At 43.3% G+C, this 25,000-nt stretch overlaps 2 protein-coding genes across 2 annotated transcripts in view; both read right to left on the bottom strand.

The window, feature by feature from the left end:
• The window catches only part of LOC132992596 (multiple C2 and transmembrane domain-containing protein 1-like), a 35,733-nt gene extending 17,670 nt beyond the window's left edge, over positions 1-18,063 (bottom strand). The window contains exon 1 of the mRNA XM_061062022.1: positions 17,383-18,063. Coding sequence (XP_060918005.1) covers positions 17,383-17,901 — 519 coding nt within the window. The 5' untranslated portion in view covers positions 17,902-18,063. The remainder of the gene's footprint in view (positions 1-17,382) is intronic.
• Positions 18,064-19,599: 1,536 nt separating this feature from the next.
• LOC132992044 (septin-5-like) overlaps positions 19,600-25,000 on the bottom strand; it is a 23,401-nt gene continuing 18,000 nt past the window's right edge. Inside the window, exons 8-12 of the mRNA XM_061061142.1 lie at positions 24,605-24,706; positions 24,345-24,441; positions 24,102-24,237; positions 21,878-21,980; positions 19,600-21,701 (exon numbers count right to left, since the gene is read on the bottom strand). Of these exons, the coding sequence (XP_060917125.1) occupies positions 21,639-21,701; positions 21,878-21,980; positions 24,102-24,237; positions 24,345-24,441; positions 24,605-24,706 (501 nt within the window). The 3' untranslated portion in view covers positions 19,600-21,638. The remainder of the gene's footprint in view (positions 21,702-21,877; positions 21,981-24,101; positions 24,238-24,344; positions 24,442-24,604; positions 24,707-25,000) is intronic.

The raw sequence follows: 25,000 nt of genomic DNA on the forward strand, positions 1-25,000 counted from the left end.
CTGCACCCACGCTGCTACCTCTGACTGAAGTGTCTAATTCAGCTCAGTAACCGTCCCAGGGGTGACCACAGACAGGAAATTACACCAGAGTAGCTTCCTCCCATCAGAGCAGAGTGTAGAGAGGATTGTTTTTGATTATTTCTGTAAAACTCTTCACTTCCTCTGCAGCAGCATCAACTCCGCTGTCGCATTGCAGACACCCAACATGCATGTAAGGGAGGATTTCTAAACATCAGGAGAGAGGTGTCGTTATATTTCAACAGGCAGAAATCATCCAGAACTTCCTCCATCATTAACGGATCTATATGAAAGATTTATGTCAGCAGGTTTCAGGAGGGGGCCCGAGTCAGACGCGCAGTCTGAAGTCACAGCGACAGTTAATCAAACAATGAGAAAAACATGATATATGACCATAAAGTGAGATTATATAACTGCAAAACCTCTGCAAAGAGCACAAGAAAATCTCTGAAACAGAACCCAGAGACTTAAAGTAACTACGATGGAGACACAAAATGACAAGAAAGAGAGAAAGATACAAAAAAAAAAGATGCAGAGTCTCTACAAAAACATGCAAAGTTACAGTAAAAGGAGATCATGAAAGTGTGTTTTAATCTGCAGAGGGAAACAAAAACCAGAGTCAGACCGATTCATCAGCCGGCCGATATTAGCATATCCAGTGACTGTCAGTATCGGCTAATTTAATCACAGATATTTCTCGATTTATTCACCAGTCAAATATCAAATAATTTGGGTTTCATTGCATCACACTAGCAGTTCTCTGTCACCAGCAGAGGGCGCTATATGGATTACAACAATCATCATCACTGCAGAGCGTCAGGCGGTGATGCATGTTCATGCTCAGTTACTTTCCAGCTGAGTGACCATCTCGTCTTCGTTATAAATCTTTTCCACAAGTGTTTGATAACTGAGGGATCAACACGTTTATCTGTCTATCGGCCGATATATCGGTATCAGATTTATTCTCTCTTTCGATATCGACCCTAAAAATCCCATATCCGTCGGGGCCCTGGACAAAACCAGAAAAGAGAACTTTTTAGGGACATGAAAAAACTAGAAAGTCAGATAAAAAGGTTGAAGAAAGACAAAAAGGTGCAAAGTTACACTAAAGAGGAGCAAAATCATCATGAAGAGGTGATTTAAAACTGCAAAGGCAAACAAATCCACTGGAAAAAATGAGACTAAACACCTCATATACATGAAAAACAGAACTTTAAGAGAGCATCATAGACATTCAAAATGACAAAACAGAGCCCTAAAACGACCACAATGGAGTTGTTACCATGACAACACGTAAAAAAATCTGACTGCAGGGTGATTTATGATGATGATATATTGTTCTGTTTGTGTTCGCAGCAGCCGTTTATCAAATATTCATCTCTTTTTTCTTAAAGCAGGAGGGGCGTCTCTGCTGGGGCCGCCACTTCCTGTCCACACAGACGGATCCACTCACAGACGCTCCGATCGATACGGGGATGATGTGATGATAGAACGAGATGAAAAGAGGGCCCTCACTTCCCCCGTGTTTATCACAGCTCACACGTCCACAGAGGAAACCACTCTGGGTCAATGCGATCCAAACACACAACACGAGGGCCGGACTCAATCGTTAATGGTTGCCCAGTTCAGACCGCTGTTTCAAGCCAACGCTGTGTGTGTGTGTGTGTGTGTGTGTGTGTATGTCTGACTGTGTGTGTGTGTGTGTGTATGTCTGACTGTGTGTGTGTGTGTGTGTGTGTGTATGTCTGACTGTGTGTGTGTGTGTGTGTGTGTGTGTGTGTGTGTGTATGTCTGACTGTGTGTGTGTGTGTGTGTGTATGTCTGACTGTGTGTGTGTGTGTGTGTATGTCTGACTGTGTGTGTGTGTGTGTGTGTGTGTGTGTGTGTGTGTGTGTGTGTGTGTATGTCTGACTGTGTGTGTGTGTGTGTGTGTGTGTGTATGTCTGACTGTGTGTGTATGTGGCACCTCGGCAGTGCTCAGGAATTGACCCGACACCTCTCCACTTACTGTTTTGGGTTCCCATCAGACTGATCTACTGCCGCCTCAAATTAGCATTTTCCATTCTGTGTTAGCATCAAGCTAACAAACTAAGACCTACATCCTGGTAACAGCTGTAACCTGAACATGATGAAAGTTTTTACAGACATACCAGTCACGTATCGGTGACTTTAAGCAGCTTTAGGGCGGCAGTATCTCAGTCTGTAGGGACTTGGGTTGGGAATCGGAGGGTCACTGGTTCAAGTCCCGGCACAGACCAAGTCCAGAAATTGGTCTGGTAGCTGGAGAGGTGCCAGTCCACCTCCTGAGCACTGCCGAGGTGCCCCTGAGAAAGGCACCCAATCCACCCCCACCAGCCCAGGAGCACCCACTGTGGGCAGCCCCCCCACTCTGAGACCCCTCCATTAGTGCATGTCCACAGGATCCTGTTTGTGCATGTTTGTGTAGCATGTTAACTAGACAGAGTGTAAAAACAAATTTCCCCTCACGGGATCAATAAAGTATCAATTATTATTAAAAGTTTCAAACAGTAAAGCGTCACTGTCAGGTTTCAAAGAAGTGAACGAGATCAGGAGGAGTACTCACTCAGAGCGCCGTCTCTGCTGTCGCTGTGTCAGAAACGTCCCGTGTCCCACATCGAGAACAAACCTTCAGTTTGTTTAGTGAAATATCAGACAAAGTTTTCTCTCCAGGGCTCAAACTGATGTTTGAATAAGAACTTTTCAAAAGAAGACGCTCAAAGTGCAGACTGGTTTTTATAAGAGGTCAAAGGTCACAAAGGTCTTAAACTCCTGCTGGTTCACTCTTTAACAATGTGTCGGATTTCATGTCATGTTGTTGTTATTGTTTTGATTGAGAGCCCCCTGGTGGCAGAGTTTACACACTGTGCCTTTAATAAGTCGACTGCTGATTTCTAACTTTTCCTCTTCAGATAACGGAAGATGTTTTAGCGTCGTGGTGCAGTTCATACTTTATGAGCGCGTTAACATCGTGTTTTTTCTCCTTTCTTTCCATCGTCATGTGTTCATGAGTGATGTCATCCATATCCCTGATGTTGTGCTCGTGTGTCGTAAAGAGAGAGAGGAGATCCTGAGTGGAGGGGTAAAGATAAACAGACTGATATCTTCACTTTTAAAGGATCTGTTCTGAGGTCAGCTCCTCTGTCCCGCCGCCTGCCGACAGAGATCACTCACACACGTTATGAAACACACTCTCGTTTCCTGACAGACTTTAAAGTGTGCCAAGTTCTGCTCGGAGATTTTGCAAAGCTGCAGGAAATTCCAGCGAGCCGTTTAACAGAGAGCGGCCTAATAAAACCAGCGGTGAGGACTTCCTGTGTAACACCAGCAGCTCTTTACTGCAGGTGGAGGTTTGTTCAAAACATTATGCATAGGCTCCGCCCTCCACCCTCCACTGGAGGATCTGACAAGTGGGCTAAATTCAGTTCAGACATTATGTGTTGAATAAGGAGATGAAGGCTGCAGGTGGAGGCGGAGAGGATGACGGGTTCCAGGTCAGCTTTACACAACTGAACCCACAGAACCAATTACCATCGAATAAAGCTGCTAGCGTTAGCCGCTAATTGTTGAATTACAATTCAAAGAGACGAGGAGAGACATGAGCATGGAGAGGAGCGATCCAATGATGCATCAGGGTCCCAGATTCAGCCTCCTTTACGCTTTAAGACCATTTAAAGTCACAGTGTTTTATTTGTTTTATTCAGACATTGTTGAGTTCTTAAATGATGGCTTTCATGTTTTTGTATTTTGGTTTTATGAGTTATAAGTTTATTATTTTCAGAGCTCTTATTAAAGTGAAAAAAAGTGTTTTAACCTCGCTGTGAAAGTACTCACTAAGCGCCCGTGTCCACCTGGCCGTGATCGGGTGCAATTGGCTGAAAAGATTTTCAACTTTCAACGCTCATAAAAATGACGCCTGGCACTTTGCTTTTGTCACCAGGCGGCCTCCTGCTGCTGCAAACGCTCTCTACTTTAAAATAATAGAAACAAGACGCCAGGTGGACACGAGGCCAAACAAGAAATTATTAAACATGAGGGCGCAGTATGTCATGTCACCACTAGGGGGCTCACAACCAAAACAATAACAAAAGGTCATTTTGGAAACCGCCTTCTATACTAGAAGTTCAAACTGATTTGCAGTATGTGAAACAAATGTGAGATACGCAGCATCAGACCGATCCCCCCCACAATGCAAAGCGGCAGGTCTGAGATGGAAAAGACGGTCAGCAGCGTCCATCCTAACAGAGGAAATAAACTCCAATCAGACCAAACCAGACAAAGATACCACCAGTTATCTTTGTTGATTCTATGAATCATGAAAATCTAAATGAATCTCTCGTCAGCTTCTTTCAGACTGTAAGAGGACGCTACTCTGTGGCGGCATTTGCGTCAGCTGGGCTGTTGTTTACTTCCTCATTCAAAGACCAGAAACCAGTTTAGCCGGGTCCGATGTACTGCAGAGTTACCACGGACTGGAGGTCAGAGGTCAGACTACTGATGAACGTGGTACGTACTGCATACTATGTTTGATAGTTTGTAGTGGGCAGATTTGAAAACAGCCACAGTTTGAAGACAACCTAATGCATCATGGGAGTTGATGTTTTTTAAAGTGAAAAAGCACCACAGCAAATGAGAATCTCTCTGACACTTCTCAGGTTTCAACACAAATTAAAATGTGTCACAATAGTTTCTCCCCCCCCCCCCGCCATTATTGTTGTCAAAGCTGGTAGCAGAAGTCCCGCCCCTTATTGATTATTATTGATTGGTGAGAGAGAAGTGACATTGATGAGGGTGTTTCAAAACGTTGAACAGCTGACACCGAGGGTCCTAAGCGCTGAAAACGCTGATTTAATTTTTTAAATTTTTAAAGATTTAATTACATTTTTTCATTGAATTCAATGACAGATTTAATCATCCGTCTCCAAAAGGCAGCGAGCGATGAAGAATCGTTCTGAAATGTTGAACTATTTATTTTAATATCGGAGGTTTCTGACACGGTGGAGGTATTTTTTATCTCATTTAGAGATTAAAAAGGGAGCGAGAAGAAAAAGTGTACCATGATGACTCTCCTTGAATCTGTTGTTTTGAAGCTGTAAACGAGCCGCTCTGTGCAGAGAGAGTCTCCAAAGTGATCCACATTTATTCTCTGGATGGATATCAGACGCTACCAGAGGAGGTTTGAATCAAACCGTCCGGCTCCATGCAGCCTCCCCGAGGCATCTCGCTGGCCCTTTCCAAATATCCACAGTTCAGTCAGAACTTTTCAGTAGACTGAACTCTCGTGGTCATTGTTTGGGTCCACCTCAGTATACTGAACATTTCAGTATGGATACTAACTTCCTGGTTTCATGCAGTATGGATCGGATGCATCCATTCAGTAAATGAATTGTATTTTACCCACAATGCAGTGCGAAATTAAACGTAAATCGTGACGTCACGTCCGCCTCCAAATCAAAACAAACGAGCGTGGATTAATAGAATCAATTTTTAATCTAGAGTTAAAGTCCCGACTGAAATCACTACTTTAAATTAACAACAGAAAATATAACAAATATCTGCATTATTATAAAACCTTTCTCCCTCTATTTAAATAATGATTTCACTATTTAAATGAGTCTTTATTGGTTTATTTTATATTCTGTATATTACTGTCTTTCATTTGTTCTTTATGTACTGTATGTTATTTAGTTATTTAATCTTTTACTTGATTTACATTGTGATATTGTTTTTTGTTTACCTGACTGTATATGAGCATTACTCTTCTTGAATAAAGATAAACAAAAACAAAAAAAAATATCTGCCTACTAAACAGTAAACAGCAGATAGTAGATACTAAACAGTATACAGCAGATAGTAGGTACTAAACAGTATACAGCAGATAGTAGATACTAAACAGTATACAGCAGATAGTAGGTACTAAACAGTATACAGCAGATAGTAGATACTAAACAGTATACAGCAGATAGTAGGTACTAAACAGTATACAGCAGATAGTAGATACTAAACAGTATACAGCAGATAGTAGGTACTAAACAGTATACAGCAGATAGTAGATACTAAACAGTATACAGCAGATAGTAGGTACTAAACAGTATACAGCAGATAGTAGGTACTAAACAGTATACAGCAGATAGTAGGTACTAAACAGTATACAGCAGATAGTAGATACTAAACAGTATACAGCAGATAGTAGGTACTAAACAGTATACAGCAGATAGTAGATACTAAACAGTATACAGCAGATAGTAGGTACTAAACAGTATACAGCAGATAGTAGGTACTAAACAGTATACAGCAGATAGTAGGTACTAAACAGTATACAGCAGATAGTAGATACTAAACAGTATACAGCAGATAGTAGGTACTAAACAGTATACAGCAGATAGTAGGTACTAAACAGTATACAGCAGATAGTAGGTACTAAACAGTATACAGCAGATAGTAGATACTAAACAGTATACAGCAGATAGTAGGTACTAAACAGTAAACAGCAGATAGTAGATACTAAACAGTATACAGCAGATAGTAGGTACTAAACAGTAAACAGCAGATAGTAGATACTAAACAGTATACAGCAGATAGTAGGTACTAAACAGTATACAGCAGATAGTAGATACTAAACAGTAAACAGCAGATAGTAGATACTAAACAGTATACAGCAGATAGTAGGTACTAAACAGTAAACAGCACAGATAGTAGATACTAAACAGTAAACAGCACAGATAGTAGATACTAAACAGTAAACAGCAGATAGTAGGTACTAAACAGTAAACAGCAGATAGTAGGTACTAAACAGTAAACAGCAGATAGTAGATACTAAACAGTATACAGCAGATAGTAGATACTAAACAGTAAACAGCAGATAGTAGATACTAAACAGTATACAGCAGATAGTATGTACTAAACAGTATACAGCAGATAGTAGATACTAAACAGTATACAGCAGATAGTATGTACTAAACAGTATACAGCAGATAGTAGATACTAAACAGTATACAGCAGATAGTATGTACTAAACAGTATACAGCAGATAGTAGATACTAAACAGTATACAGCAGATAGTAGATACTAAACAGTATACAGCAGATAGTAGGTACTAAACAGTATACAGCAGATAGTAGATACTAAACAGTATACAGCAGATAGTAGATACTAAACAGTATACAGCAGATAGTAGATACTAAACAGTATACAGCAGATAGTAGGTACTAAACAGTATACAGCAGATAGTAGATACTAAACAGTATACAGCAGATAGTAGGTACTAAACAGTATACAGCAGATAGTAGGTACTAAACAGTATACAGCAGATAGTAGATACTAAACAGTAAACAGCAGATAGTAGATACTAAACAGTATACAGCAGATAGTAGGTACTAAACAGTATACAGCAGATAGTAGATACTAAACAGTATACAGCAGATAGTATGTACTAAACAGTATACAGCAGATAGTAGATACTAAACAGTATACAGCAGATAGTATGTACTAAACAGTATACAGCAGATAGTAGATACTAAACAGTATACAGCAGATAGTATGTACTAAACAGTATACAGCAGATAGTAGATACTAAACAGTATACAGCAGATAGTATGTACTAAACAGTATACAGCAGATAGTAGATACTAAACAGTATACAGCAGATAGTAGATACTAAACAGTATACAGCAGATAGTAGGTACTAAACAGTATACAGCAGATAGTAGGTACTAAACAGTATACAGCAGATAGTAGATACTAAACAGTAAACAGCAGATAGTAGATACTAAACAGTATACAGCAGATAGTAGGTACTAAACAGTATACAGCAGATAGTAGATACTAAACAGTAAACAGCAGATAGTAGGTACTAAACAGTAAACAGCAGATAGTAGGTACTAAACAGTATACAGCAGATAGTAGGTACTAAACAGTAAACAGCAGATAGTAGATACTAAACAGTAAACAGCAGATAGTAGATACTAAACAGTATACAGCAGATAGTAGGTACTAAACAGTATACAGCAGATAGTAGGTACTAAACAGTATACAGCAGATAGTAGGTACTAAACAGTATACAGCAGATAGTAGGTACTAAACAGTATACAGCAGATAGTAGATACTAAACAGTATACAGCAGATAGTAGATACTAAACAGTATACAGCAGATAGTAGATACTAAACAGTATACAGCAGATAGTAGATACTAAACAGTATACAGCAGATAGTAGGTACTAAACAGTAAACAGCAGATAGTAGATACTAAACAGTAAACAGCAGATAGTAGGTACTAAACAGTAAACAGCAGATAGTAGGTACTAAACAGTAAACAGCAGATAGTAGGTACTAAACAGTAAACAGCAGATAGTAGATACTAAACAGTAAACAGCAGATAGTAGATACTAAACAGTAAACAGCAGATAGTAGGTACTAACAGTATACAGCAGATAGTAGGTACTAAACAGTAAACAGCAGATAGTAGATACTAAACAGTAAACAGCAGATAGTAGGTACTAACAGTATACAGCAGATAGTACGTACTGCCTACTGACAGATTGAGTAGGTACTTGTATTCGGATACAGCCTCCCCTGACACAATGACGTTTTGGTGTTTCACTGCATCATCACGGCACAGAGCCAACATGTAACTCTACATTTAATCACCTCAGCGGGTTTTGAATAGAGCCAAACAGAAGAGAGCATCATGAGTCAGGGCCGAGCATGAACGCAGCGAGCAGAGTTAACAAGCTGCTTAGAGAGGATTACCTGACAGTAAATCAGGAAGAGAGAATAGACTCAGATCACACTCAATCCCATCAGCCGTACGGACGCACGCTTATTTTAGGACTATAATTATGTTTACACACACACACACACACACACACACACACACACACACACACAGACACACACACAGACACACACACACACACACACACACACACACACACACAGACACATACACACACACACATACACACACACACAGACACACACACACACACACACACACACACACACACACACACACACACACACACACACACACACACACACACACACACACACACACACACACACACACACACACAGACAGACACACACCTGTGACTCTTTGATCGACCTGGCTAACAGATTAGCTTCATCACAGATTCATCTGCTTTGTAGAGATCTTTAAATGTGTCAAGCTTGCTTCTCATTTTGTCCAACTAATCGTCTTCTTTCGGTGTCAGACTCCCACAATGCAACACTTTCAGATCAGAGTTTGTCCAACAGGTGACTTTCTCTCTTCTCTGAATCAGTCGTCAGGTGTTCTCGATGTCAGAGTTAAAATGATTTGGCTCATGCTGCCTCCCTACCCCCAAACCTAAGTGTAGTTTAGGTTACCATGATACGTAACCATGGAAACAACTGCTAATATTTTCACAAGAGGTTATCGATGGTTTTGTTTGGAAACAGACAGAATATGATCGATGATTCATCACTCAAGTTTCTCATCTTTTAAATATTTTCATCCATTAATCAACTCGTGATTTCACCTCCAACCAGGAAACATTTCTAGATCATTTCAGGAGGACTGCTCCGGATATCCTCCTGATCTGTTCACACATGCACCTCACAGCGGGGGACAGTTACCACATGCTGATTACAGACTGGCTGCAGTATAAGCTCCGCCTCCTCCATGTTAACAGATGGGACATGAGGCAAACTTGAAAATCAAAATATACGTCAGATAGACGTGCTGTGTCACACAGTGTTCATTTTTCTGATGAGTTAAGTTTTAATCAGTTATTTGATGCTTTCAAAAAAAAGTATGGCATCATGATTGACAGCTGTGTTGACCAATGAGGCTCCTGCGCTGCTGTGTGCTTATGATTATCAGAGTAGAGGAGGACGAAGGTAACGAGAGTAACTGATTCTATAACCACTCAAGGTTATTGCTTTAAACCAACACAAGACTGTGAACCCGCCTGAGTGACCTTTGACCTTTTAGCAGGAGGTTAAAGGTGCGTTTTGATTAGAGAAAGGGGCGGGGCGTCCATACTGAAGATGGTCAATAACCACATTGGACAAACAAAAGCAACATTTCAGAAGCCGGTCGACGTTTTGGCTGGAAAGACGAGACGATTAAATTCAGTTTCAATCTTCTTCTTTTGAATCTTTGTGTTGGGAAATCAATAGATCACTTTGTCAGAACACAATCAGTGACATGTTGTGAAAATGAGATTACAGAGCGCGGTGCAGCGCTGGGAGTAAGATATAGTCAATAAAGCCACAAAGGCGAGATGAACACGTGAGCAGCGTATATCTTCTTCATGTCAACAACAGACGCCTCCATTACACGGAGCTGAAACCTCGAGGGCCCATTAACATCAATCCTGCTGCCGAGTCATCGATTAGCCTGCGAGCGAGAGGAGCTGCACGCCGTCTACACCGACCTGAGCACTTTATTCTTTAGGTTCAAAATGTTTGAGAGGAAAATGCTGCATGAAGTAAACACAGCACGTTATTCAGAACTCTCTTCTTTTGCAACCATTCACAAAAAAACTGACTTTGTGGTTTGTTTGTGTCTCTGCAGAGCTGACTCAGCAAAACACTGAACAAAACATGCCATGCTGCAGTCACCTCCCTACTTCCTGTTTAGCATAAACTTCCTGTTGAACTGTAAACATGTCTGCCCTTAAGGTCCAATCAGTGAGATGTGTAGAGAGTGAGATGATAAAGGTATCTCACTATCTGATCATTAAGGAAACATGTTGAAGTGCTGGCTTCTCTGACAACAATGCAGCAGCCAGTATGTCCTCCTTCTAACTTTAGATTCTGCTCCTGAATGCTCTGGATTTGTTTGGACCAGAGAAGGTAGGCGCTTTTAAGACACGCCCCCACACGGCCGTTTTGGACGCCCCTCTGTTTACCAGATATGAGAGCAGTTATCAGGTCAACAGGTGTTGCAGCGATGGAAGCGGTCAAGAGAAGTGGTTCAGATAGAAGTGATTGTACCCGACCTAAAAAGCCTCTGCATGTTTCTAATAAGCTCCACGAGCAGAAACGTGCTCAAACTAGGATCAATATTGGAGATGCTTTTGAAAAATGGAGAGAGGTTAGAACACAGAAAGGTTTACAGACCCATGCAGAGCTGGATAAACACTGAAGCTTCAGAGTCCACCACATGGTGACCTGAGTGAGCATGGACTCTAGAGAGGAGGGGGGGGGGGGGAGACAGCTCTCTATGATGTTTAGAATTCAGGCTGCAGTACCCGTTTTAAACACTAGGGGTCAGAGTTACATACTGCTGCTTTAAGAACCATCTGAAATGAAACTCTGGCTTTTTAACTTCATATGTTGCCATGACAACTTATTTGGACTCAAACAGATGTCCCTCCGTCAGATTTATGTCTCTATTCCAAACAAGGACTATAAAAAACAGGAAAGAATTTTTTTTTTTAAATCCAGGTTCTTAACTTTGATGCTGTGAAGAAGGTTACACACTTTCTGCACCTGTCACTGACCTCAGACCCGGGTCTGACCTGTCAATCAAACAGTACCTCAGTGAAGCGTCAGAGCGGAGAAGACGCCTGCAGCCCTCACCTCGACTCTGCAGACTGCTTATTCATCTTTTTCAGCCCAGATATTTGATCAAATGCAGGTCGAGGTTCACGATCACAAGCAACAGGTCAACATGACTCACCGACAGCAGCCGTCCACACGTGGAGGCCAGGGAGAAAGATTCATCGTAGGAGCCGCAGCGAAGTAACCCTCGAATGGCCTGACGGGACTCTGCCACCACCGGGCCCTCGCTGATGAGGAGATCCAGGGTTCGAGGAGAACACAGCCGGGGGGACACACAGGCTGGGAGAGGAGGGGGCAAAGAGATCTCAGAGGGGAGAAAGGATCCTCTTAAAAACAGAGAAACGACGGCACGGGACACGTTGTGGAGGGAGAAACATAAAGGATATTTCCAGGAGAGATCCAGATTTGCAGAGAAAAACAATCAGCGAGCGAGTTTCAGCTGAGCGAAGGAAGGAAGCAGGAGGTGAGGAGGAGGAGGAGCTTCACTATAATCCTCCTGTAGTGGATTAATCCTGACTGACAGGAGAGAGGTCAGGTTCTTAAAATACAGCGATGAAAGTTCCCACGACGAGGATTCAGTCTGTTTATGACGGGCTGACCTCCATCACCTGAAACTGTTTGGACACCAGGTCTTTAAGATGTTTGAATCTCTGATACTGATAAAAAAAAACACATCTCTTATATAAGACAGGTGTGTAGGAGGGGAATCAATCCATGTGAAGAGCACAGATCACAGATCATCTGTGAAAGAGGAGACGCTCTCTGATCACCGCTCTGCACACCTCAGTGATGATTGAACTTTATGTTCTGCTTCTCTGGATGTGCAGACGCCACAGGTTGTCTCTCTCTCTTTGAGATGCCACTCATTTATTGAAGATTAGCTGTGTGTGTGTGTGTGTGTGTGTGTGTGTGTGTGTGTGTGTGTGTGTGTGTGTGTGTGTGTGTGTGTGTGTGTGTGAAAAGGCTAAAAAGATGAATAAGCAGTCCACAGAGTTGAGGTGAGGGCTGCAGTCGTCTTCTCCACTCTGACTCTTCACTGAGGTACTGTTTGATTGACAGGTTGGACCTGGGTCTGAGGTCAGTGACAGGTGCAGAAGGCGGGCCGGTGTTAAAGAGGTCATATTCTGCCCTTTTTGGGGTTTGTATATTTAATCTATGTTCCTACTTTTGTATGTTCACAATAGATAAAGTTCTAAAAGTGTCTGTTTTCATGTACTGCTCCTCCTTGCTCCCTCTACGCTCTGAGTCCGTCAGCTACACTCTGTTGAGCCCACACTGTTAGACCCCACGTGGGCCAAGTCTGCTCTGATTGGTCTGCCGATCCGCTCTGTTGTTATTGGTCAGTTGCTCAGCACGGTTCTCGGAAATGTCCCGCCTCTTTTACCATATTTGGAATGCAGCCACTGGCTCCGTCCGAGGGGAGCATAAACATTAGCACCTTAGCACTACTGTGCTACCGCAGGCTACGGCATATCGTGGGCGTGCTACAGAAGTTAACGGGCGTGCAACATGAGCTGCTGGGCCACAACGAGCCAATGGGCTTAGATCAGTGATCTCACACTGACAATGACGTCGGACTGACAAATATTTATCGAGGGGGGCTAGAACCGAGCGTTACATGCAGCTAATGCTACAGCTAACAGGAGGACGTAGGAGAAGCCGCGTTTCCGTGGACTTTGAATTTTTGCACATAGATGTGACTAAACATGCACAGGACACTTTGAAAACACACTGAAGAGCATATAAAACCAGAAAAAGAAGAATATGGGACCTTTAATGAGCTTGGGCTGTTCACGTGAAGAAGAATTCCCCTTCCAAAGCAATGTTACCAATGGGCAACAATTTATTAAATGTGAAAATGATCTTGAGCTCAGTAAAGGAAAAGGGCTTCAAAGGTCTGAGGTCAACGACTCATCACATCAAATGACACCCTGAAGGGTTAAATGCACCGCTGACTGTGTGTGTTTGGATGACCTGTTGTGCAGTCAATAAAGGAAAAACTGTCCCATTCCTCAACAAATCAGCTTCATTGCAAAACAACAACACAAACACCAGCGGGAATAGAAACGCACAGTTAGAGGTGAGCAAAAAAATACCAGACGGTGACGGCGCCGCAGTATTTATAAGAACACGCAAACTATCTTTCAGTAATCCACGTCATAGTAGCTGCATCATCAGTAAGAACAACCCTAATAAACGCACGCAGAAAAAGGGCGTCCTCCACTTCTACCAAGAGTTTTTAAAATGTAAGCTCAAGGTGTTCCTTCAGTCTGCTCCACTCCACCTGTGACACATTTTCAATAGCCAATCAGATACTTCCATTATTAAACTGCAGCCTCCCCCTGAGCAGCCCACGTCTGATTACAGAAAACACTCAATAACACCTCGTGTCTACTGTCACTGAGTCTGTTTCTCATACAGCTGCACAGACCGACTCACAAGCACTCTGTAATGTGAACCAGGTCAGAACAGGTGGAGACACACACACACACACACACACACACACACACACACACACACACACACACACACAGGGAGACACAGCCGGTTCCAGCTCAACAAGGATGTTTTATCTCTCGTCTCCTCCAATTACAAACAGAAACACAAAGAGGAAACACAGGAGACTCTGCAGAGCGGCTCAAGCTTCTCTCTGCTTCATGCTGTCCATGGGCGGCTCTAGGCAGGGGCCAACAGGGGCCAGTGCCCCTGTAACACTGATCTTGGACCCCCCTGTGGCCACCCCTCCGAAAGGAAGAGCCCCCCTCATAACACATACACAGTGACTCAACAACCAGACTCACAATCTAGTATTAAATTCTGTTACTGAAACAAATATAAATCATGGTATTTAATTATTTTTTAAAGCGATCATCTTTGTCTATTTTTAGCCTGGGTTTAATGTTCCCCCCTGACAAAACAACTGGGCCCAGTTTGGCCCCCCCAGTAAAAGTGGTCTAGAACCCCCACTGATGCTGTCACCCTCTCTGACTCTTTATCTCAGGACTCTCAGGAGCTCGTCAAAGTCACTTTCTCTGACTGAATCCATCCTGACATGAATGCCGTGCGCTCGTTTCCCGCAGCACCTCTCTCTCTCTCTGCTGAAACAGAACCACACAACTCAACTTCCCCTCTTTAAACAAACGTTGGACATGTGCCAGTTATCTTTGTAAAAAAACTTCTCCCCCGAGGGTTCATTATTCTATTTTATGACTGGAATAAAAAACCCCGCTCTTTGATGCTCCGTCTCTGCACGTAACCTGCTCACTCATTTCTCTTTCTGCTGACATGTGCAGCCTCCTCCGTCACATGTGAGTGACCCCCCACCCCCCCACCACCCCACCCCCCGAGGAAACTGGTTACTGAGGCGGTCATCCATATTAATATTCACAGTCTATATACAGTCGACAGTACATTACAGACTACTGTGTGTGTGTGTGTGTGTGTGTGTGTGTGTGTGTGTGTGTGTATGGATTTTCGATTACAGCCACAGGATGAATCACAGAGCTTCTTTTTATTAAATCATCTCAGAGGATCAGCTCAATACATCGAACCAAACTGATTTCTGGAGATGCATAACATCGATTCTGTTCAGCAGATAATTATTAGATATCACTGAAAACTCATCATTTTACATATTTAAAATACCTTCATGACCTGTGTGTTTGTGCACACCTCAGGGTGGGAAGAATCAAACCTCTCATATTTCTGAATTGAATCATCACTGTTCACGAACTCACACGATGCAACCCGCACCGTACTCACACGATGCACCCCTACAGTCCAGTTTAGTGTGAGTGAGTTCTCCGAACCATGATCATGCTCGGTACACTTCCTCGGCCCTGGCACGCTTTGAAGAGGTGTTTGGGACGGTACAGTTCATGCACGAGCACAAGCACGGGTACACAACGTGGACAGCCTTCATTCTGGAGATATCCCAGAGTGTTCTGTATCTGACTGACATGACTCAGAATAAAACACAAAGTCAGTAAAGTAGCTGAGTCATGTTCTCTGATGTGTGGACGTCCTGTCTTGTAAACTGAGCACACTTCATAATAACATAAAGTCATGCATGTGTTGTATTAATACATTATGTACAAGAGGTAACCGTGCTCAGGCCCGGTTAGTCCTGGAGCGGTGTGAGCACAGGGGACATCTGGGCCTAGTGTGAGTGCGCCCTAACTCGTCATTATGATAACTGGACATGCAGTTCCTCTGAGATGTGATGTCTTCTTATCAACATCTGTGATTGTTTCCTACAGGATCGTCTGCCCCCTCTACATCGCTCACATTGCTCCCTCTGCTTTGGTGGCGGTGTATGAATGGATTAGTGTTGTTCTTACTCTCTGATGTACGTCGCTTTGGATAAAAGCGTCTGATAAGTGAATTGTAGAATTGTCTTGGAGGTGCTGACCTGCTGCTGATAAAGTTTATCATCTGGCAATGATTCCCCCCACCACACAGGGACTTCCCCCGTGTCACACAGGATAAGCTAATAAATGAAGTGTTACACGCTTTAATGGACTCGTTTTACAGCCCAGTAAATCAAGTTATTATGTTGCACTGGATCAATGCAGGTCTGGGATTTGCTGCAAATCAAGTTTGCCTCATTTTGAAAGAACGAATGATTGTAACTTTTTCAGAGCAATAGTTTGTTATAGGCACCAAAGCCCCTCCCCACCATCAGCTCAGGAGCGCCCGCTGTGGGCAGCTCCGTCACTCTGACATCTCTCCATTAGTGCATGTTCATAGGATCCTGTATCTGCATGTGTGTATATACTTCAGCCTATGTGTGTGTTCATGACTACAGAGTGTAAAAACTGAAATTTCCCCTTGCGGGGATCAATAAAGGTAAATCTTAATCTTAATCTTAATCTTATCCTCCTTTGGCTCCTTCTGCAGCCCCTCAGGGTTAACCCTCACTCTAACCCTCTCCCCTTTCTGTCTTATGGAACAAAACGTTAAGTTTCTCTAGTGAAGTCAATCATCTGACAAACAAACAGGCTGTCTGCTTGCTTCCTTTTTCTACATGATGTTAAGTTGTTTATCTTTTATGGGGGGGGCAGCTGAAGAGAGACAGGAACGACATGCAGCAAAGGGCCGAGGTTGGATTGGGACCCAAAGCTGCAGAGACCCTCCGTACACAGGGAACCCAACATAACCGCTAGACCATCTGGCGCCCCACTCTGTCTAGCTTTGATTTATTAGTAACGGCGTAATATTTGGGACTTAAACGCCAAGAAAAAGACCAACCTGAGAACTTTAAGAGCACAAATGATTCAGGGTAACCCTACCCTACCATCAAAAGTTGTGCAACAGATAAGCGTTAATCATTCCAGTTAATTACTGAGAACAAAGTTCGGCCTTCTGGTTCCAGATTGTGACCTGTTCCTCTCATCGTGTTTATCTTTATGTTTTAGTGTAGATACAGCCTATTTTAGTCTCCTTGTTTGATGGTCAGAAAAACGAGCATTTGAACGCATCACCGTTTAAAAGTTGATTTATTGAGAAAATAATCAGCCGATTAATGAAGCAAATAGAAAATAGTTCTTGGTGGCAGCTCTCTTGAACAAGCCTATAAGTTTAATATATTTATTAATGACATTTTTATTGAATGACCCTGTAATAAATCGTCTGTTTTTAGGCTTTGGCTGCAAACGCGGCAAGATGCACCGAAACTTGCCTTCAAAGGTGTCCAGTATCGATTAACCGATCACACCGTAATCGGTTGAGCCCATGTGTGCAGAGAATTTGATGTATTAAAAGAAACATCGCGCATTAAACAGGTAAACTCACCGGCTGCTCATCTTTGCTCTCCAGCGGTGCTTCTGCAGATGCGGCAGATGTCGCCGCGTCGCCTCCTTCGCTGCTGCCGCTTCCACTGCCGCTACTGCCGCCAGGAGGCTCAGCCAGCCTCTCCAGACACGCAGACCCCAGAGAGGAGCTCTTGTGGTGGGACTGCACCAGATGAGCCACGGTGGATTTGAGCGGACTGCCGGATTTGTGAGCCTGCAGCTTCTCCCGGCCCGCACTGGAGCCGCTGGCCGCCGCTTTGCCGCAGAGCTGAGCCTCCTCCACCTGGGAGGAGAAGATAAGGTCCGGCTGTGAGGAGGAGATCACCCGGTCCAGGACGACGTTTTCCTTCCTCTTCATCTTCTTGAACATCCAGCTCGACCTCTCCTTCTTGTCCTCCGGGTCTCTGGAGCCCAGCTTGGGGCTGAGCAGCGGCTTCGCTTTGGCTTGGAACTGTTTCCACATCGTGCTGTGTTGTTGGGACGAGCCGCTCTCATTCTGCTCCTCCTCGCTCCTCTCCATTCCCGCCTCTGATCCGAGCTCGAACAGGCGACACACAGGCTGCTGATCTGCGGAATAAAGTTACGCAACCTGTATCGACACCATTCAGGGAATTACAGGCGGAAACACAGGCGGAAACACGGACACAAACGGTGGGCTGCACCGCTGGCAGCAGCTGGGGTCGTCCAGCCCCCTTCAGTCATGAAAATATTTACAACAGTAGGTGGAGAGAAAAACAAGACAGCAGGGCCTGTCTCAGCGTTTTGGGGGCCCTGAAGGAAGACTTATATGCCCACCCAACCCCCCCTCCCCCTCTCCTTCATCCCAGGAAAGCAATGTTGCTCACAAGATGTCTTTATATTTGATTATTGTCCAACAATTGGATTGATAGTAAAGAATTAAAGACAAATCAAGTAGAAACCTTACACAGAAAAAGAAATCTTACACAGAAGTGCCAAAAACAGCAGTGCCTCCAGTGTCCACTAGAGTCTGTCTCCTGCAGTGAGTCAGTCCCCATAGAGCTCTATGTTAAAATGTCTAACTTTACAGCTGCAGTTCCTCCAGTGTCCACTAGAGTCTGTCTCCTGCAGTGAGTCAGTCCCCATAGAGCTCTATGTTAAAATGTCTAACTTTACAGCTGCAGTTCCTCCAGTGTCCACTAGAGTCTGTCTCCTGCAGTGAGTCAGTCCCCATAGAGCTCTATGTTAAAATGTCCAACTTTACAGCTGCAGTTCCTCCTGTGTCCACTAGAGTCTGTCTCCTGCAGTGAGTCAGTCCTCATAGAGCTCTATGTTAAAATGTCTAACTTTACAGCTGCAGTTCCTCCAGTGTCCACTAGAGTCTGTCTCCTGCAGTGAGTCAGTCCTCATAGAGCTCCATGTTAAAATGTCTAACTTTACAGCTGCAGTTCCTCCAGTGTCCACTAGAGTCTGTCTCCTGCAGTGAGTCAGTCCTCATAGAGCTCCATGTTAAAATGTCCAACTTTACAGCTGCAGTTCCTCCAGTGTCCACTAGAGTCTGTCTCCTGCAGTGAGTCAGTCCTCATAGAGCTCCATGTTAAAATGTCCAACTTTACAGCTGCAGTTCCTCCAGTGTCCACTAGAGTATGTCTCCTGCAGTGAGTCAGTCCTCATAGAGCTCCATGTTAAAATGTCCAACTTTACAGCTGCAGTTCCTCCAGTGTCCACTAGAGTCTGTCTCCTGCAGTGAGTCAGTCCTCATAGAGCCCCATGTTAAAATGTCTAACTTTACAGCTGCAGTTCCTCCAGTGTCCACTAGAGTCTGTCTCCTGCAGTGAGTCAGTCCCCATAGAGCTCTATGTTAAAATGTCTAACTTTACAGCTGCAGTTCCTCCAGTGTCCACTAGAGTCTGTCTCCTGCAGTGAGTCAGTCCCCATAGAGCTCTATGTTAAAATGTCCAACTTTACAGCTGCAGTTCCTCCAGTGTCCACTAGAGTATGTCTCCTGCAGTGAGTCAGTCCTCATAGAGCTCCATGTTAAAATGTCCAACTTTACAGCTGCAGTTCCTCCAGAGTCCACTAGAGTCTGTCTCCTGCAGTGAGTCAGTCCTCATAGAGCTCTATGTTAAAATGTCTAACTTTACAGCTGCAGTTCCTCCAGTGTCCACTAGAGTCTGTCTCCTGCAGTGAGTCAGTCCCCATAGAGCTCTATGTTAAAATGTCCAACTTTACAGCATTAAACACATAAAACAGACACGTCCAGATGAAAACAGTCGTTTTATTACATTATGAACTCATTATTATTTCTTGTTCTTGTTTGACTGTACAACACTCAGAAACACGGCTTCACAAAATAACTTATTATTACTCAGATTGATTATTGTTAAGGCTGATATGGATCCTACTCTGTGCAGGTGTGTGTGTGTGTGTGTGTGTGTGTGTTATCTGTACGATCTGTAACAGCTGAGAGATGGAGAAAAATATTCTTACATATCATGCACACCAATTCAAACACACTTTGAACACTGAACTAGCGTAGCATACGTAGCCTATGTGTAGCATACATAGCATACGTGTAGCATATGTGTAGCATACGTGTAGCATACGTGTAGCAAACATGTAGCATATGTAGCATACGTAGCATACGTAGCTTACGTGTAGCATACATAGCATACGTGTAGCATACGTAGCTTACGTGTTGCATACGTGTAGCAAACATGTAGCATACGTAGCATACGTAGCATATGTAGGATTGTTTTCACATGAACTCTTCCTGTGATGGCTTTAGTGTCTGTTCGCTGTGGGGTTTTCTTTCAGCTAATTCATGATTAAAGGTTTCATTTAAGAATGAGATTGTCAGTTATGTTTTTGCAGAAGAACATGCTGACTCACTCTCTCTCGTAAGACGTTAGCATGTGCACAAACATTCACTCAGCAGCACTTTAAAGAGGCTGATGGTTTGTAGCTCAGGAAGTAGCTAACTGTTAGCTTCCACCAGATGTGAGTGTCACCTCCGCTCCTAACAAGGTCATTGTTCTGGAGGAGTTCTAGAAGAGGGGACTTGCTTGAATTTGTCTTGTTGTTTGTTTTTAGTTTCGGTGTCTGACTTCCTGTCCCGCTCAATCTGCTCTGTGGTAAATCGATGCGCTGTGCTCCGGAATCCGGCAAAACTAGAATCCTTGTGTATCTGCTGCAGACGAGTCCGGACCGACGGAGCTGGGACGGACCGGACAGGCGATCTGGTGGAATTCAGCAGCGAGTATGAGCGCTCTGATTGGTTGTTTTTTTTTAAATGTTGGTCTCAGTTCATGAAAGTCTTTATGCACGGCTCATTAGCACGACTTTTAGCGACATATGCTATGACCATTAGCACTGAGCAGCTGTACTCTGGTTTAGCGTCTTTAAAAGATCTCAAATCGAGCTTCAGTCTCTTAAGTGAACTCACTGAAACTCATTTGAACCGTCCACACACACACACACACACACACACACACGTCTTCAAGTGTTTGCAAACGCTACTGAAATCAAAAGTTGCAAACCATCAGGGACATTCTCAGCTCGTGCATCCCTTTTTTTGGGGGGCTTTTTTTTTGGTACATTGTTATGTCTGCTCCACGTCTGTCCTGAATGAGATACATTTTTTATATTAACCAAATGCTGCTTTATGTGTATCCTGCATGCTTTATGTATTTTCTCCTGTGGCTGCTTAATTACTGTCATGATATTTCTATTTTTGTAACTTTTAGCAATGTTTGAATTTTTTTTTTTTAGGGAGCCTTTTATAAAATCTGGCCAGGGACAACAGATGAAAATGAGCCTTTTGGCTAACTCTGGCATATTTACTGAAATGTCTATTAATATGCAATGTCCCTGTAAAATAAAAAAAAAAAAATAAAATAAAATAACAAAACTCCTCACACACACAGCAGGTGTTCACACGGTCAGTGCATCGTCTACTCAAAGGAACAGAGGCTAAGGTGCTTCAGTCTCACTCAGCATTTCAAGTCTGCTGTGGTTTAAAGGTAACAAAGTGCTAACTACTCTCTATTGCCTAACTACAACTCACTTGGCTAAAGACTGTATAAAAAACAAATGCAAAAAAAGAAACATTTAAATTAGGTGAGAATTCATCTTCCAGCATGCTGTCAGTCGATGATTATTACTATGTGAGTATTATTTTAAGATTCTGGCAACTATTTCCTCCCAACGTCTCCTGCAGGGATGGATTTAGAAAAGCTTTGAGCCTGTGGTCGATTGTGTCTCCTGAATAAACGATCACAGATGCAACGTCGTCCGAGGTCACAGGTTCTGCTCGTGCATCTGCTGCTGCATCTTCTGGAGCATCTGCTGCATCCTCCTCAGCTGCACAGAGAGAGATAATGACAGGAAACAAGAGAGGGGGATCAGAGACCGATTACATCAGCTCACATATGGGGCCATCATTTGAAATCAGCGTCTCGGTTATGTAACACCTGCTGCCGTGCATTATTCACTGTTTGAGGTTTATTACAGTCTTCAAAAAAAGTGTTTCCGCTCACTTCGTCATCCTTCAGTTTGATGAGTTTCTCCGTCTCCACGTCCGGTGTGGACAGAGGCAGGATGGGGATGGGACTCTCCACTCGCTTATCTGCGTTCATCTTACTGAGGGAGGAGAGAGAGAAACATGACGGATGACAGCGGCAGGTTGTTTTTTCTCTGCAGGAGGAAAATCAGCTCAGATAGACTCAGAAACAAAAGCCTCCACGTGAAGAGCCGTTTGTGATGATAACATCTCTCAAAGCACTCTGAATACATTTGCATAATTTGGCAGATTATCAGTCCATTAAAAGCCAAAAAATCTGGGAGTGTTCTGTGTCATTTCTGATCCACCCACGGCGAGATGCCTAACACCTTGTTGTCTGAGGAGGTTGTCAGTCATCCAGGTCAACTTGAAGCTCCATCCAAAGGCAGCTGGACTGTACTTCACCTCTCCTAAGCTAAGCTAAGTGGCTAAGGCTAAAGGATCAGGAGCCTGCTGGGATAGTTCAGGGCTTGTGTCCTTTTCTATCCAGGGGTCGGGGGGGTTCAGTGGAGGCAGAGGACTCGGGGGTTGGAGACCAAGGCACAGAAATAAATAAAACAAAACGTTCAATAAGAAAAAGTGTGTGTGTCTGTAAAATTTAGTAAAAAGTAAAAAGTTCTGGCAGGTGATAAATACTTGAGGGCTTTTGTTTGGAGTTTTTGTTTCGTCGCTTTTCAACCAGAAGGTCGAGGGTTCGATCCCCAGCTGAGCAACATGTCCGATGTGTCCTTGGGCAAGACACTTAACCCTGCATTGCTCCCGCTGCTTCAGTGGAGGTGTATGAATGGATTAGTGTTGTTCTCACTCTCTGATGTACGCTTTGGATAAAAGCGTCTGCTGAGTGAATTGTAACATTGTTAGCATGCTAATGACCCACAGAGGATTACAGTTCTCGCTCCCTCCACCAGTTAGTTTAGATCTGAAGAGATCAAACCCAAAAAGCTCCAATTATATCAAACATGTTTGTTCTCATCAGAACACCAGTAACAGTGACAGACCCATTTTCACACATGTTGAAAGCTGCGCGTGTGACCTTCCTGTAGCCACATGGTATGGAGATATTATTGTGGCAAAACTATTTGAATATGCGTACACAGATCTACAAATGTGCAAACTAAACTGCAAATATGTAGACCAATATCAAAATATTTACTTATTTATTAATGTCTGAGAACTTTTTCAGCTGTAAATCCTGAAAATAAACACAAATGATCGCTTACAGCTGAGGCGGGCCTCGCCATTGGCTGTCATTTTACATGTGACTTTTGCAACACTCCTGCCGTGCAAGATCCACAAATGCATACACATATCTGCAAATGTGTGTCTGACGATCTGCAAACACATTGGTGGGGTTTGTTGCCCTGAGCTCAGGCTGCCAGGCGGCTAGGCTGCGTACCGCTTTGCCCGAACTGTACAGGAAACACATTTCAAAAACACAAACTACATAATGGACCCTCCATTGTAGCCTCCTCAGTAAAAGTGCGCCCACGACATCCAGCTCAGTAATGAGCTCAGTGGATCTGTGTACGCATATTATATATATATTATAATATTATTATTATTATATAATATTATAATATTATAATATTACAAATAGTTTTGCCACAATAATAGCTCCATAACAGCGGTGTCCAAACTTTTTTTCTTGCAGGCCAAAATTGTCGTGTTAGAATCGCTCGCGGGCCACAGGTTTTTTTAAATATAGTTGAAAAGGCTTTGTAGATCAGAATCAAAAGGCTCGCTAAAGAAACCCTTTAATAAAAGGAAATCAAATATTTTGATTCTACTTTATTTGTTTTTTTCTCAGAGTCTGTAACGTGGTTCATGTTTTTAGAAAAGCTTTCTGCATTTAGCTCAGGTCATTAAATGGTTAAACAACAGTCTGCTTGTTTTCAAAAACTTTGTATACGTTTTTTTTCATAGTTTACAAAAAAATGTGGAAAATAGTAAAAGCTGTAGATTTAAAAAAACAACAACAAACATGTTACTGAACATTTTCTATTTTAGGAATATTGTTCAGCCCTTGTTAACATGAAAAAGAAAAATAAGATAATGTTTTAATCTTAATCGAGGCCTCGGGACAAAATCTAATGATTCTTCATTTGAAGTCACGGGCCGCAAAAAATCCCCTCAAGGGCCGCAAATGGCCCTCGGGCCGCACATTGGACACCCCTGCTGGTGAAACATTAAACAGCAGCTACCTGGTCATGGTCTGGATGCACTGGGACCTGTAGTTCTCGTAGTGACAGTCTCCGGTGATGTCCTTCAGGTCGTGCATGTGGGTTCTGATCAGCATGGTCCTCAGCTTCACAAAGTCGCAGTGCGACGGGTTCTCCACTGTTAAAAAAAACAAAAGGGCGAGACGAACATCAAAGCTGAGGCGCTCGCCGTTTATCAGCGTGGGATTAAAAAAAGCAGCAGAGCGATGAGACAGAGGTTCCTACCCTCCACGATCCCCCACGGGTAGAGCCTCCCTCTCACTCGCTGACCTCGAGCCTCCACCACCGTGTTACTGCCGATGACAGCGAACGGCGTGCTCTCCTGCATCACAACACATCAGGAAGGGTTCAGATGAGGAAAATGAGAAATCCAGCGACGTGACACATTTCCATCTTAGTCATGCATCGGCCATTTTGAAGCAGCTTTAAAGGTTAAAGAAAAACAAACATCTCCTCTTAAATAAACGCGTGATGACGGCGCTCACCTTCAGCTCTTTATCCTGACGCTTAAACTCCTCATCCTCATCAGAGTCACAGTCAGGGAACTGGTAGACCTTTAACCCGCATTTATCGATCTCCTCCCTCAGCTGTGAGACACACACACAGACACACACACACACAGACACACACACACACACACACACACAGACACACACAGACACAGACACAGACACAGACACACACACAGACACACACACACACACACACACACACACACACAGACACAGACACACACACACACACACAGACACACACACACACAGACACACACACACACAGACACACACACACACACACAGACACAGACACAGACACACACACACACACAGACACAGACACAGACACACACACACACACAGACACACACACAGACACACACA

The sequence above is a fragment of the Labrus mixtus genome, chromosome 17 (genome assembly GCF_963584025.1).
Source record: "Labrus mixtus chromosome 17, fLabMix1.1, whole genome shotgun sequence".
NCBI lineage: Eukaryota > Metazoa > Chordata > Actinopteri > Labriformes > Labridae > Labrus > Labrus mixtus.